Source organism: Bubalus bubalis, chromosome 16, assembly GCF_019923935.1.
Source record: "Bubalus bubalis isolate 160015118507 breed Murrah chromosome 16, NDDB_SH_1, whole genome shotgun sequence".
Classification (NCBI taxonomy): Eukaryota; Metazoa; Chordata; class Mammalia; order Artiodactyla; family Bovidae; genus Bubalus; species Bubalus bubalis.
Genome location: NC_059172.1, coordinates 18403644 through 18417985, shown reverse-complemented (window position 1 = coordinate 18417985; position 14342 = coordinate 18403644). Strand labels below are relative to the sequence as shown.

General features: G+C 44.8%; 1 protein-coding gene across 4 annotated transcripts in view; it reads left to right on the top strand.

The window, feature by feature from the left end:
- LDLRAD3 (low density lipoprotein receptor class A domain containing 3) overlaps positions 1-14342 on the top strand; it is a 276120-nt gene that overhangs the window by 29366 nt on the left and 232412 nt on the right. The window contains exon 1 of one of the 4 annotated variants that reach the window (XM_044929251.2): positions 12866-13807. The exons of the other annotated variants lie outside the window; for them this stretch is intronic. Coding sequence (XP_044785186.1) covers positions 13798-13807 — 10 coding nt within the window. The 5' untranslated portion in view covers positions 12866-13797. Of the gene's footprint in view, positions 1-12865; positions 13808-14342 lie in introns of those variants that run through there. 4 annotated transcript variants of the gene reach the window in all.

Genomic DNA, 14342 nt, shown 5'->3' with positions numbered 1-14342 from the left:
GCTAGCGATGGGGAGCGGCTGTAAATACAGATGAAACTTGATCGCTCACCCATGGCTCACCTCCTGCTGTGCAGCCTGGTTCCTAACAGGCCACAGACCCGTTGGGGACCTGATATGTAATGTATAGACAGAGGTGTATAGATGGATATCTGTATATAATATTTATCCATGATTATATATACTGTATGTAATATTGTGTATATATAGCTTAAATCTGATTTTTTAATAGAAATCATAGCATGCATGCTGTTCTACAGTTTGTATCTACTTACTGATTTCAGTTTTGTTTTGAAAAAGAAATGTAACCATGGGGTTTAATATTCATAAGGTGTAAAAAATCACATGATGAAAAGTCTCCCTCCCTCTTTGTTTCCAGTCACCCCAAATCTCTTTCCTGGAGGTACCTCTTGTTTGTTTGTATTTTGGTTATTATTGTGCCAAGTGTATTTCAGAGCTCTCTGAACAGAAAGAGCTGCTGCATTTATTTTTATGGTTGACGGTCTTCAGTGTATTCTGCAGTGTGGGTATGCCATGCATTACTTAACCGGTCTTCTCTTGGTAAGTTGGATGATTTCATCCTTGCTGTGACAGACAATGTTATATTAAATAGCCTTATACAGAGGTTATTTCAAATGTCCAATGAAGCAGAATTGTTGAAGAGCCAAGTGCATTTGATATTTTGATCACTACTGCCTAATTGTCTCCAGAGAGGCTGTTCCAGTTCAGTCCCACTGGCTGTGAATCAGGGCACTGGTTCCCTCACTGCTTTCCACCTCACTGTGTTATCAAACATTTGATTATAGTCTCCATCTCATTGTATTACTCTTGTAATGAGTGAGCATCTTTTCAAAATGATGTTTTCTTATTGATTTGTAAAGCTACTTATATATTAAGAAAATTAGCCCTTTGTGGTATATGTTGTAGAATGTGTTTTCTTACTTTAGTCAGATTTATTAATCCTTTTTAGATGAAAAAATTCTTCCAGATTTTCACATCATACTAAAGCCTTCCTCACTCCAAAATTACATGTTAAAAAAATCTGTGTCTTTTCCTTTTATTTTTCATATTTAAATATTTTATCCATGAGGAGTTTATTTTGGTGTAATGTAATTAATCAAGGGCCCAAATTAATTTTTTTCCAAGTGGCTACCTATGTCTTCCTATCATTTATTGAATAATGCCCCCTGCACACTGACTAGACCTCCTATGTTGGTTTCTTATTGCTATGTAACAATATGATTACCAATATAGTGTCTTAAACAGCACACATTTGCTTTTTCACAGTTTCTGTGAGTTAGGAATCTGGGCATGGCTTAGCCAGATTCTCTACAATGCTCCAGCAACAGTGTCAGCTGGGTCTGAAGTCTCATATGAGGCTCGCCTGGGGAAGGATCCATTTCCAAACTCATCTGGTGGTCAGCAGCATTTATTCCCTGGCGGGCTGCTGGACTGAGGCATCGTTTTCTTACTGGCTATGGCTCACAGTTCCTTGGCATGTGGGTCCCTAGACGGCCTCTTGTTCCATCAAGTCGGCAAGAGAAAGGGGGGACCTACCATCTACTATAACATCCCATTACCTTTGGTGTGCTAGAAGCAAGTCACAGTCCTGTCCACATTCAGGAGGAAATGATCACACAAGGACATGACATCAGAAACCATGGGGGGACCTGACCTTAAGAGTGTGTCTTGGCAACCTGAATGGGAGGGGAGCTTGGGGGAGAATGGATACATGTATATATATGAATGGATGAATCCCTTTACTGTCTACCTGAAACTGTCACATTGTTTGCTAATTGACTGGGCTTCTTTGGTGGCTCAGATGATAGAGTCTGCCTGCAATGCAGGAGACCTGGGTTCGATCCCTGGGTAGGGAGGATTCCCTGGAGAAGGGAGTGGCAACCCACCCCAGTATTCTTGCCTAGAAAATTCCATGGACAGAAGAGCCTGGTAGGTTGCAGTCCATGGGATCGCAAAGAGCTGGACATGACTGAGCGACTAACATTTTCACTGTCAATACAAAATAAAATTTTTTTAAAAGAGCCAATTGAAAAATATGTCTTGATTTAAAACACCTTTTGAGTAATTCATAAATTATATAAAGTCAGCATAAACTTATTTTATTATTTTTTTCTAATTGAAGAATAATTGCATACAGCTAATTTATTTACTAAAGTTTTTGTCTATGTCCCAAGAACTCTAACTGTGTCACATTTGAGAATAAATGGAAAAAACAAATAAATTTTTTTCATAATTAAAAAAAGAGTGTGTCTGCCACTCTACCTTCTCATAATTTAATTATCTATGTATACGTGAACTCATTTCTGTAATGCTGCCAGCTCCTAAGGAGTAAGAGACACCTGCTCCCAGATGGGGAGGAGGTGCCTTGGAGCTGCACTCATCTTTCCCGTCTGCCTGGCCTTGGATCCTGACCCTAGCCAGCTGTGGACTCTGTTTCACTGATTCACTTCGGCATCTGGCTGTATTCCTTGGCTGACCTCAATGTGAGGGGCTTCCTGCTGCCTTCATGTCCACGTTGCATGTCTCCAGGCTGATAGCCTAGCATCTGCTTGGGTGTCATGGAGGTTTGCAGCTTCTCTTCCATTCATTTGACCCTGGAATTTGACCCATTCTGCGCTTTATTACAGATGCTGCTTGTATTGATGAATGTTACTTTCTGGCCACACCACTGCCTCTAGATGCCATCGCATGTGTGGGTGTGACTTGAAAGCGTTATCCTGGTAGAAGAAGGCAGTGAGAGGATAAGCTGGGGGGTGTTTCAGATGCTGAGGGATTAGTACCCAGCCCTTCTCCCTGGGGGACACCAGTGTGCACAACAGGCCTCTGGAAGAAGGATGGAAATTCTAGCAGCTGTGTTCTCTCCACTTTTGTTTTCCCACGTTTCCTGAAGTCAATGTTACCCATAGTTTGTGACTGAGAGAAAAAAAAAAAAAAAAAAGGCCCTATTTCTTTTCACCAAAGTCATCGTGGATTGATTGGCCTGCTGGGAGGAGAGGATTTAAAAAGTAATTAAGAGGTGGTGGGTTAAAGAAAGTTAGCAAAAACCCCAACAATAATGAACAATGGATGAACTAGTGTGCTAACGGTGTAATCTCTCGGCTTTGTAGGATAGAGAGGTTTAAAGTCATGCACTGATTCTTGGTGGGGGTGGGAGGAATGGGTCCTCCAGCTGGGCTGGGCCAGACAGCTGGCATGGAAGAGGAGGACAGTAGGGGGCTTTTGAAAAAGTGGAAGCATATGAAACCAAAAGAAAGAATTTTTCTGTTGCTTGGATGTGCTAATGGTGATAGAAGCTTAGAGGAAGTAGGGACTTGGGTGCTCAGGCTCAAGAGAACGGCCACTTAGAAGATGCCCTTGGCAGGGTTGGAGAATCAGTGGATGCAGAGAAGGGACCATTTTGATATTAGAGTAGATGGAGTTGGACTGCTGCAGAATGGAGGGCTTGCATTTTCCCAGGAGTTCAGAGTGCTGAAGGGAAGTCCAGGCCCTGAAGTGGAAATGGGAGTGATCTTATAGTTGGGGGGGCATCAGAGTAGAAAATGGCAACCCACTCCAGTACTCTTGCCTGGAAAATCCCATGGACAGAGAAGCCTGGTAGGCTACAGTCCATGGGGTCGCAAAAAGTTGGACACGACTGAGCGACTTCACTTTCACTTTTCACTTTTATGCATTGGAGAAAGAAATGGCAACCCACTCCAGTGTTCTTGCCTGGAGAATCCCAGGGACGGGGGAGCCTGGTGGGCTGCCATCTATGGGGTCGCACAGAGTCGGACACGACTTAAGTGACTTAGCAGCAGCAGCAGAGTAGAATAAGGTGATATTGACAATAAACGTGCCAGGTAATTCTTTAAACTTGTTAATGAATCATATCATGGTAGAATTTGAATTTGCAACTAAGAAAAACATAATTGTATGGGTTAATACTGTGAATCCAGAGATGTGGCGAGTCAGTGTCCTGGTGGGAAAAGGAAGGCTTAATGAAGCTGTCTTGGGATGTACAGGTGGCAAGGCTGGAAAGTTTCACCTCCACAGCAGGTAATGGGAAGTGGCTTGGGGAAGGAAGTTGTATAGAGAAGAGAGGGGGGTGAGGGTCATTGGAGAATGGACGAGGGATGTTTCCTGGAAACACCGACACAGATGCACTGAGGAATGAAGATGTGATATATCGTGTGTACACTCCTTGCTCCTCTCCCGGGCCAGTGGATGGATTTTGTTTCATTCATCATCAAGTTTACTGTGTTCCAGGCATTGTATTAGGCACTTGGGGATTCTCAGTTGAATAACACAGTCTTCTCTCCAGGAGCTCAACAGAGTGCGTTTGGGAAACACATCTTCAGATACCTGAGATTCTATTGAGATGAATGAAACTTCATTCCTAGAAGATCATATGTTGATTTCTTAGCCTCTTGGTGTCACCTAAGCAGGAGGTGCTTCCCAGGTGGCTCAGTGGTAAAAAAAAAAAAAAGAAAAAGAAAATCCACCTGCAATGCAGGAGATGCAGGGTTGAAGGTTTGATCTCTGGGTTAGAAAGATTTCCTGGAGAAGGAAATGGCAACATACTCCACTATTCTTGCCTGGGAAGTCCCATGGACAGAGGAGCCTGGTGGCCTACAGTCCAGGGGGTTGCAAAGAGTTGGACACGACCGAAGTGACTGAATGAATGAAAGCTGGAGGCTCTGTTTACCTAGAGCAGATTATTGAGCTGGAAAAGACAGTGTAAAGGTAAATTGATCACCAGCTGAGCCTGGCAGAGTCAGCTCATTGAAACATTTACATTTTAAACACCCACTTGCTTGCTTGCTTGCTTAGTCACTTCAGTCGTTTCCGATTCTCTGCCACCCCATGGACCATGGCCCACCAGGCTCCTCCGTCCATGGGATATTCCAGGCAAGAGTACCGGAGTGGGGTGCCATTGCTGTCTATGCAAACACCTACACTCAGAGCTATTTCTCTTAACAGTCCTAGTGCCTTGGGTTAGAGGGAGGGAGAAGGATACTTTCAGCTTAAAGGATTGCTTTAGTTCTGGATGGTGTCCCTGCACCTGGGCACCAGGATGCAGGAGGTGTGGTTTTCTGCTGTGAGCATGCTGCAGCTGAGTGGGGCCAGGGAGTCCCAAATGGGACAGCCCCGTGGTAGAGTCTGGCCACAGGCCAGAGTGGGCAGAGGATGTTCCTGAAAATGCCAGGCTGTATAGTTCCTTAGTTCACTGCTTTATCATCTTGGCTAGTTTTGGGGTCAACCAACCTATGACCTTTTTGACTTTGGGATCTGTAGTTGCTTTAGTTGGTCCTGAGATTGATGGGTTGAAGGGTGCCAAGGTCTCTGCCAAGGTACTTTGTAGTCTGATGAAGCTCCTTTCCAGAGGGTGGGTAGAGGTTAGTCCTCAGGCAGTAGGTAGTGTTAAAGTTGGACCTCTTGGGTTAGCAGAGTTTGCTTGCTTACTTGATTGACTTAACATCATTTGTCTTTTTTATTGCAGCCATTATAATTTTTTAAGATATAATTGACATATAATATATTAGTTTCAGGCATACAACGTAATGATTTGATCTTGGTGTATGTTTTAAAATGATCATCATAATAAGTCTAATTAACACCCATTCCCACAGTTACCAATTGTTTTTCCTCTCACAATGAGAACTTTTAAGATTTATTCTCTTAAAGACTTTTAAATATACATTACAGTGTTGTAAACTGTAGGCACTGTGCTGTACATGACATCCCCAGAATTTATTTATTTTATAACTGGAAGTGTGTATCTTTTGACCACTTTATCCCTTTTCACCCACCCTCAGCCTTCGCCCTCTGGCAACTACCAATCTGTTCAGAATTATGTTTTTTCTTTTTTTTTTTTCCTCTGCTTATAAGTGAGGTCATACAATATTTGTCTTTCTCTGTCAGACTTTTGTTTCACTTAGCAGAATGCCCTCAAGGTCTATCCATGTTGTTGCCAATGGCAGAATTTCTTTTTTGTAGCTGGATAATATTGTGTTATTTATATATATATATATACATACTATTAGAGCTTCTTCCCTGGTGACTCAGTGGTAAAGAATCCACCTGTTAACTAGACTTACGCAAGGAGATGTGGGTTTGACCCTTAGGTCAGGAAGATCCCCCAGAGAAGGAAATGGCAACCCACTCCAATATTGCTGCCTGGGAAATCCCATGGACAGGGGAGCCTGGCAGGCTCTGGTCCATGGGGTTGCTAAAGAGTTGCTCAGACACCACTTAGTGAACAAAACAACAATATGTACTACATTAGATTTTCTTTATCTGCTCATCTGTGGACACATAGGTTGCTTCCATGTCTTGGTGGTTGAGAATAATGCTACAGTGAATGTGGGTGTGTGTGTATCTTTTCAAATTAGTGAGCTTTAGATGAGTGTTGAAACTGTGGGTGTCAGAGCTCTCTGTTTGTTTTCGGTTGTTGTCATTCATTTGCCTCTTCAGAAGTCATTAGGATAAGCAAAGTTATACTGAGTCAGCTAGTGCAAGTTCTTTCCTGTGTATCATGCTTGAAAGAGAACTTAGAATACACACCAGACCTCATAGCTCAGTGTAGAGAAGTGTCGTGGGGGGTATGAGACGAGCTTCTTAAGCTGGTGACTGTCCCCCGGCGAGGGCTCTCCTAGGCCCTTGGTTTCCACCTGGCTCTCAGATCTGTCCTCTAACCTTCTTATGAGCCAACTGTTTATCAAGCTTTATCAAGACTGTTTGAGAAAGGTCTCATATCCCTGCTCTAGAAATGTCTAAGCTGGTTTTGAATGTTCCGGTCTTTAAAATAACAAGGTGATGGAAAATTTTAAAAAACCGAGCCTCTTAATTGAGCCTTAATTCCTATGGAAGTAGTTTTATAAGATTTATAGCTGTGTTTAGGAGCTCTCTAATGATACCATCAATTTGCATAATGCTGATTATCCAGGCAATTCAAAGTAATTTATAGCTATATCTTCATTATCAGGTGGCAGATATTAGCCCCATTTTATTGCTGGGGGACTTGAGGCCTCTTTGACCCCCCAAAAAATCAAATGACAGGGGAGGAATTAATTGCACTCTGTTTTCAAGATTTTGTGGCATTTCCCCTCTCCTTGTCACCTCTGTGTTTATAAGGACGAGTGTGCTCTTATTAGGGAGCTAAACTGCAGGCGGCTTAGTTAGCTGGTTTGAGTTACTCTTTGGAAATGGGATTACTGTTTGTTTTTATATGTATATAATGGAAATGCTAGTTCACTTGGCTCTCCTACTGGGAAGGTTAATGAATGAACGTGAACTTTGTTAAACAGTTTGGGAGAACGACAGGATGAGAAATGGTATTTTGTTAATGATAAACTTGGGTTCTGCTTTTGGGCCTCACGCAAGCGTTTTCCAGTTTCCCAAATGTGAATGCCTCGGGCGCTGATAAAGCTTAGTCTACTTACTTTCTGTCTAACCCAGCCAAGGATGTCTTTTAGACTATTCCAGTATGAAGCAGATGTTTTGAAATAGCTTGCTACCAAATTGCAATTAATAATTTGTAGTTTTTATAACTATGAGAGATTCCATTTGAAGGAAGTAGTTATCGTTACCACACTAATGTGTTTTGATTTCAGCCAAGAACAAAGATATCTGATGTGCAAATTACCCAGGATTTAAACAAATGGACCAGTTTGGTTGGTCCTTCTGAATTAGTCCTGGAAGTATTCTGTATCCCCAGCCCTCTGGGGACACCAGTTTGGGAGCTATTGTTGAAGACCTTGAGCCACAGCTGACCTCAGGAAAGTCAGGGCATTATCATTTGGCTTTGGTTTTCAGATTAGTTGAGAAATTTCATATACAAAGAAAAAGAAAAAAAAATGTAGAAAGTCTTTATCTCTGGGGCCCAAGGTCTACCTAGAGCTGTGCCCAGGGGCTATTAGTTCTCTTTTCTCCACTTTCCTCATCACTAGGTCACCCCATTGGCAATACAGAAGGAACTGAGAAGGCAGAGCCAATGGCAGGGAGGATTTTGCCATGAGAGCAAGGGCTCTGCAGACAGAGTAACTTGGGACCAGACCCCAGCTCTCTGTTTCTCAGCTATGTGACTTTGACTTTGTTATTTAACCTCTCTGGTCTCAGTTTTTCCATCTGCAACATGGAGGCAATAACTGCCTCAGTGGATTGTTAGGAGGACTAAATGGAATGTTGTTGTTGTTTAGTTGTTTAGTTGCTAAGTCATGTCTGACTCTTTACGACCCCATGGACTGCAGCATACCAGGCTTCCTTGTCCTTCACAACCTCTTGGAGTTTGCTCAAACGCTTGTCTATTGAGTCGGTGATGCCGTCCAATCGTCTCATCCTCTGTCACCCCCTTCTCCTCCTGCCTTCAATTTTTCCCAACATCAGGGTCTTTTCCAATGAGTTGGCTGTTCACATCAGGTGGCCAAAGTATTGGAGCTTCAGCTTCAGCATCAGTCCTTCCAATGAATATTCAGTCTTGATTCCCTTTAGGATCTACTGGTTTGATCTCTTTGCAGTCCAAGGGATTCTCAAGAGTCTTCTCCAGCACCACAATTCAAAAGCATCACTTTTTCGGCTCTCAGTCTTTTTGATGGTCCAACCCTCAATTAAAAACTGGTGTCTTAGGCTAGCACCTAGGATGCTTGTAAAATTGTTAAGAACAGGAAGTAACTCCTGGAGACCTCAGATCCTATTAGCAGGTGTACATACTGTTAAAAAGGTTTGTTTTCACATCCTCATATTTTTAAAAAATATATATCTCTGATGTTCCTTTGGGGCTTCCCCGGTGGCTTAGGTGGTAAAGAATCCACCTGCATTACAGGAGACCTGGGTTCGATCCCGGGGTTGGGAAGATCCTCTGGAGAAGGAAGTGGCAACTCACTCCAGTATTCTTGCCTGGAGAATCCCATAGACAGAGGAGCCTGGTGGGCTACAGCCCACGGGGTTGCAAAGAGTCAGCCTCGACTGAGATGTTCCTTTAGATGGTGTTAATCCTGTGAACTTTGCCCCTTCCTGTAGATGGAAGTCAGTTTCGGTGGGGCCCTTTCTTGGCCTGCAGTTTGCCAATGCCACCATTGGCATGGATGTCCCCTGGCAGGATGGCCTTGGGAATCTAAGGACGTTAGCATCTCCCACCAAGTTGGCATTGCCCTGGATGTAACTGTGAGCGGGAGCCTATATCAGTGCTGCTCAGCCCAGGCTGTGGATGTGCCTGTGGGTGGCTGTTTGGAAGCCCACTTTCTGCACGTCAGAAACGCTGCATTTCCCACCCTTGGGAAAGGTCAAGAAAGGTCACTTCTTACTTGGCCTCATGACCTAGGAGTTGGAGTTCCCCAGTCCCTCCAGCCGGAAAAGGCAATGGCACCCCACTCCAGTACTCTTGCCTGGAAAATCCCATGGACAGAGGAGCCTGGTAGGCTGCAGTCCATGGGGTCGCTAAGAGTCGGACACGACTGAGCGACTTCACTTTCACTTTTCACTTTTCTGCATTGGAGAAGGAAATGGCAACCCACTCCAGTGTTCTTGCCTGGAGAATCCCAGGGACGGGGGAGCCTGGTGGGCTGCCGTCTATGGGGTCGCACAGAGTCGGACACGACTGAAGCGACTTAGCAGCAGCAGCAGCAGCAGCAGTCCCTCCAGCACCAGTTTTGCTTCCTTAGCTGTTCTGAGTTGAAGTAATTAGGCCACATTCAGGGCCTCTTTGAAGACTAGGACCATATCTACCCTATATTGGGTATGCTGGGTTAAATAAAATATATTATCAAAATGAATTTTACCTGTTCCTTTTTACTGTTTTGGTAATGCAGCCTCTAGAAGCATTTACACTACATGTGTGGTCTGCATTGTGTTTCTATTGGATGATGCTGGTCACAGCCCTCTCCCTGTATCTAGGTCTTAAACTGCACGGACCTGTATGGATTTTATGGCGAGCTGAGTGCTGGGGGCAGAGGTAGGCATGAGGTGCTGTTATTGGCTAGTGTACCTTCCAGACGGTGAGAGCTAGATTCCTGTAAGGGGGTGTAGGGAGTTGAATCCCCTCCCCCGAAAAGATATGTCTACCCAGAGCCTGCGAATGTGACCTTATTTGGAATAAGTGTCATTGCCGGTGTAATTAGGATCTGGAGATCTCATCCTGGATACCCAAGTGGGTTCTGAATCAAAATCTTCTAAGAAGAAGACAGAAGGCTGTGTGAAGACAAAGGAGAGATTACAGTGCTGTGTCTCCAGTCTAAGAAGCACCGGGGGTTGATGGCTGGCAGCCCAGGAAGTGGGGGAGAGGCGTGGAGTGGCTTCTCCTACAGAGCCTGCAGAGGGAACCACCCTCCCAGTGCCTTGATCCTGGACATTTGTCCTCCCTCCAGAATTACCAGAGAATATACTTCCATTGCTCTAAGCCACCCACGTTGTGGTAAGTTACAGCAGCCCGGGGAGCTAATAACACACAGGGGAGATGGCGAGCCCACTATACTGCTGGGAGTGGGCAAGGAGTTCCCCGAAAGAACTGGAAGAAACCCGTGCAAAACCAGGCTGGGGTGTTAAACATCTTGCTATCACGGGCCACCGCTCCACCCTACAGAATTACTCTGAAAATTAAAAGAGACAGTATAGACAGAGAGTGCCTAGTACAGCTTCCACAGTGAAGGACGTTTTCATTGTTAATGCTGAAAGGCACTCTGCCATTGACCTTGAAGATGAATTGGCAGGAGGCCGCCCTTGGGCCAGTAATCCTAGTCGTCTGGAGATACTTAAGAGTCCAGGCATTTTGTTTATGGCTTGTGAGGCTGTCCTCTTGGTTTTTTGGTTATTTTTCCTATTTGTTTTGTTCTCTAAGGGAAGAGGAGGAACGGTTTGCTAATTATGCAGCTTTTTTTTTTTTCCTTCTCAATGAGAAATCTGTCTTTTTGGTGCTCATTAAATGCTCTAATTGGATCCCTTATTTTTGGGAAAACAACATGATACGCTGGTTTACCTAGACATTTAGGTCTCTCACCAGCGATTTTAGAAGGGGCCTCACACTAATTACAACAAAGGGGAAGAGAAAGAATATTCGATGACTGTCTACAGTGCATCAGATGTTTTTGCACAGTTATTTCACTTCATCCTCAGGTTAAGCCTGGAAGACGGGTGTTATCCTCTGGTTAGGCTTTCAGCATCGAGACATCTTTTCTCTGAGCACGTGGTTCCGTCACAGCTGGACGCCTGATCCGGACTGCTTTGGTTGGATGGGAATTGGGTGGGGTGGCTGTAGGCATTCCTCTGGGTCCCTCCCCCATGACCCCCACACCCAGGCAGACCAGGAGCAATCCCTGCTGAGTGGGTTTCAGAAATTGTTTTTTTTTTGTTTGGTGCTTCCCTCCAGCTCCCTCTTTCTGATTCCACGGATTCGCCATTGCATTTGTCGCCGGAGTTTCTAACCTCTGGTATTTTGAGTTTTTCCTTGCAGATGAGTGAGGAGACAGAGGGGGCTCCGTGGGAGATGGTGTTTCTACAGCTCCTGGGGGGTGGCCTTGCTGCGATGTGGAGACTTTGGGGAGGATGGGACCTTAGTGCTCAGAGCTGAGCCTGTTAGCACTCAGGCTCTGGGGAGGCAGGGGTGCTAGATCCTCCGGGGGCATTCCCGTTATGGTGTGTCCAAGCGGAGAGGGGCTGAGCCCGGATGCCAGTGTCTGGAGGGACACCTATTTGAGAGGAGAGTTGTACTGGTGAGTTTGCGGAAGAACGTTATCCTTTGCAGAAGAGATGCTCACATACCAAACGTTTGCTGGTGCCCATGAGGATCCACGTCCACCACAAGACCAAAATCTTTGCTCCTTCCAGAACCATTCCTGGTGCAGCTGGAGTGGACCTAACTATCTCTGGGAAGAGGCTCAGTTCTTGTTACTGCTGTGTTATGTTAGCAAGAAAATACCATCCTTACTGCCATTTTAAGGGATCTTCTCATTAAAACCTTTTCGTGGGAAAATGTCTCTACAGAGCAGTAGCTAAATCGGGCACTTGTTAGCTAGTAGTCAGGGTGTGGAATTTATTTAGAGTTAGACAACCTATCCCCAATCCTGGTTCTACTGCGTGTTCTCTATGTGACTTTGACGTGAGTGTGTGCTCAGTCATGTCCAATTCTTTGCGACCGTGTGAACTGTAGCCCACCAGGCTCCTCTGTCCATGGAATTTTCCAGGCAGGAATACTTGAGTTGGTTGCTGTTTCCCACTCCAGGGGATCTTCCTGACCCTGGGATCTAATTCCTGCATCTCCTGCCTTGGCAGGTAAGTTCTTTACCTCTGAGCTACCTGGGAATCCATGTGACCTTGAACTAGTTAGTCTTTCTCTGCCTGTTTGCTCATTTATAAAATGGGAGATGAAAATGGCTAGCTGTCAGAGTGGATGGGATTTTCTTGACAGCTGTACTGTAGGGTTGCTGTAACAAATGACCACAGACTGTCCGGCTAACAGCAAGAATGTAAGAATGTGTTCTCCCACAGTTCTGTTGTCTAGAAGAGTGAATTCAGCACAGCAGCAGGGTCTCTTCCTTCTGGAGGCTCTGAGAGACGCCTGTGCCCCAGCCTGGCTTCTGGTGGTCGCCGGCCACGCCGCTGCTTGCAGCCGTATCACTCCCATCTCCGCCTCCATCTTTATATGGCCTTCTTCCCTGTGTCTTTGTCCAGATTGCCCTTTTATAAGGATCCCAATCATTGGAATAGGGTGCACTCTGACCCAGTACCAGCCCCCGGTGGTACAGTAGTAAAGAATCTGCCTGCAGTGCAGGAGAGGCAAAAGACACGGGTTCCATCCCTGGGTCAGGAAGATCCCCTGGAGAAGGGCATGGCAACCCACTGCAGTATTCTTGCCTAGAGAATCCCATAGACAGAGGAGCCTGGTGGGCTACAGTCCATGGGATTGCAAAGAGTTGGACATGACTAAGCGAGCATGGGCATTGAGCTGACCCACCATGACCTCTTCTTAACTCGATTACACCTGCAAAAAGCATCTTTCCAAATAAGGTCACATTCACAGGTCCTCGAGGTTAGAACTTGACCTCATCTTTCGGGCGGGGGGCCACGATTCTACTCACTTCAGTAGCCTCGGCAAAATACTAACACAGTATGCACACACAGTGGGTCTTCAACAAATAATAGTTTCCGTTACTCTTCTGAACAGTTTGGGAAAACCTTTGTGCACCTTTCTGACTGAATTTTGCTGTATTTTCAGGCCTTTGAGGTTTAGAGTATCAATAAAACCAGAGCATTTCTGTTGTTTTTTGGTAACGCACAGCTTTTCTTTGCAATATGATGCTCTTCTGGGCTCTGTATAAGAGCTGCCATGCATCTCAATTGCGGAATACGTTTGGCATTTGGATTTTGAGTGACTTTGGCCCCATGCTGTCAAGGTTTGCTTCGGGCACTTTTGTCTTGCTTAACGATGCAAAACAGAAAATGCTCACAAATGGTTACCCCAAAATGAGGCCTGTCGTTATTGCTTCTTTTACCTCCGGGGCCCCAAACTGCAGAAACTTATTCACTGCGAGACAACGAGGACTCTAAATCTCCCGCCTCCATATATTACATTTCATATTACACTCGAACACGGCAAAATTAATTGTGGCCGAGGCAGGGAAGACAGGAAAAACCTATAATGGTTTATCGTATTTTGCAGGCTTCGTGAGGACCATAAATTTAAAGCATATAGGAATTGTATTTATTCCTGAGATTTCACAAATTTGTCACGCTCCCTTTCTCTGAGGATGACAAGTGCTTCAAGACAACAGAATCTCTGATTTGGAAGCAGAAAAGGAGGCGACTGTGGAGATGTTCCCAGGTGACTACAGAGCTGTCCCTGTCAAGCTTCTTTGGTTACATGGCTGTTAATAGCTAAATTATTAATGCAGGTTTGCTGGGGAAGCAAGCTGCTTTTGACCATTGTCTCTCTTACATCAGCTCTTTTATAGCTGCAGATGTAGGAGTCTGATTTCCTATGGAGCAATCATAAATTGAATAGTGTGTATATGTGTGTTGGAGTTTGTAGTAGCCTCTGACCTTATTTCATGAGTGCGCTTGTGTCTGGAACCTTGAGATGCAGGAATTCACATCTTGGAATTGGATTCCTCTTGAAGCTGCTTAAACTAGGACATTTATCTGTTACTGAATTTCACTGATAGCTCAGTAGCTTCCATCAGCATGGAAATGCTCCCTACTTCAACCTGTTTGGACAGTGAAGGCACATATTCCAGTGAAATTCACTGAAATGTTGAGTTCTTCAAAATCATAATGAAGCAATGTTGAACAAATTGCTTTTATGGGGGAGCCCCTCCCACCCCGTGTGGCACAGCATGTGGGATCTTAGTTTCCAACAA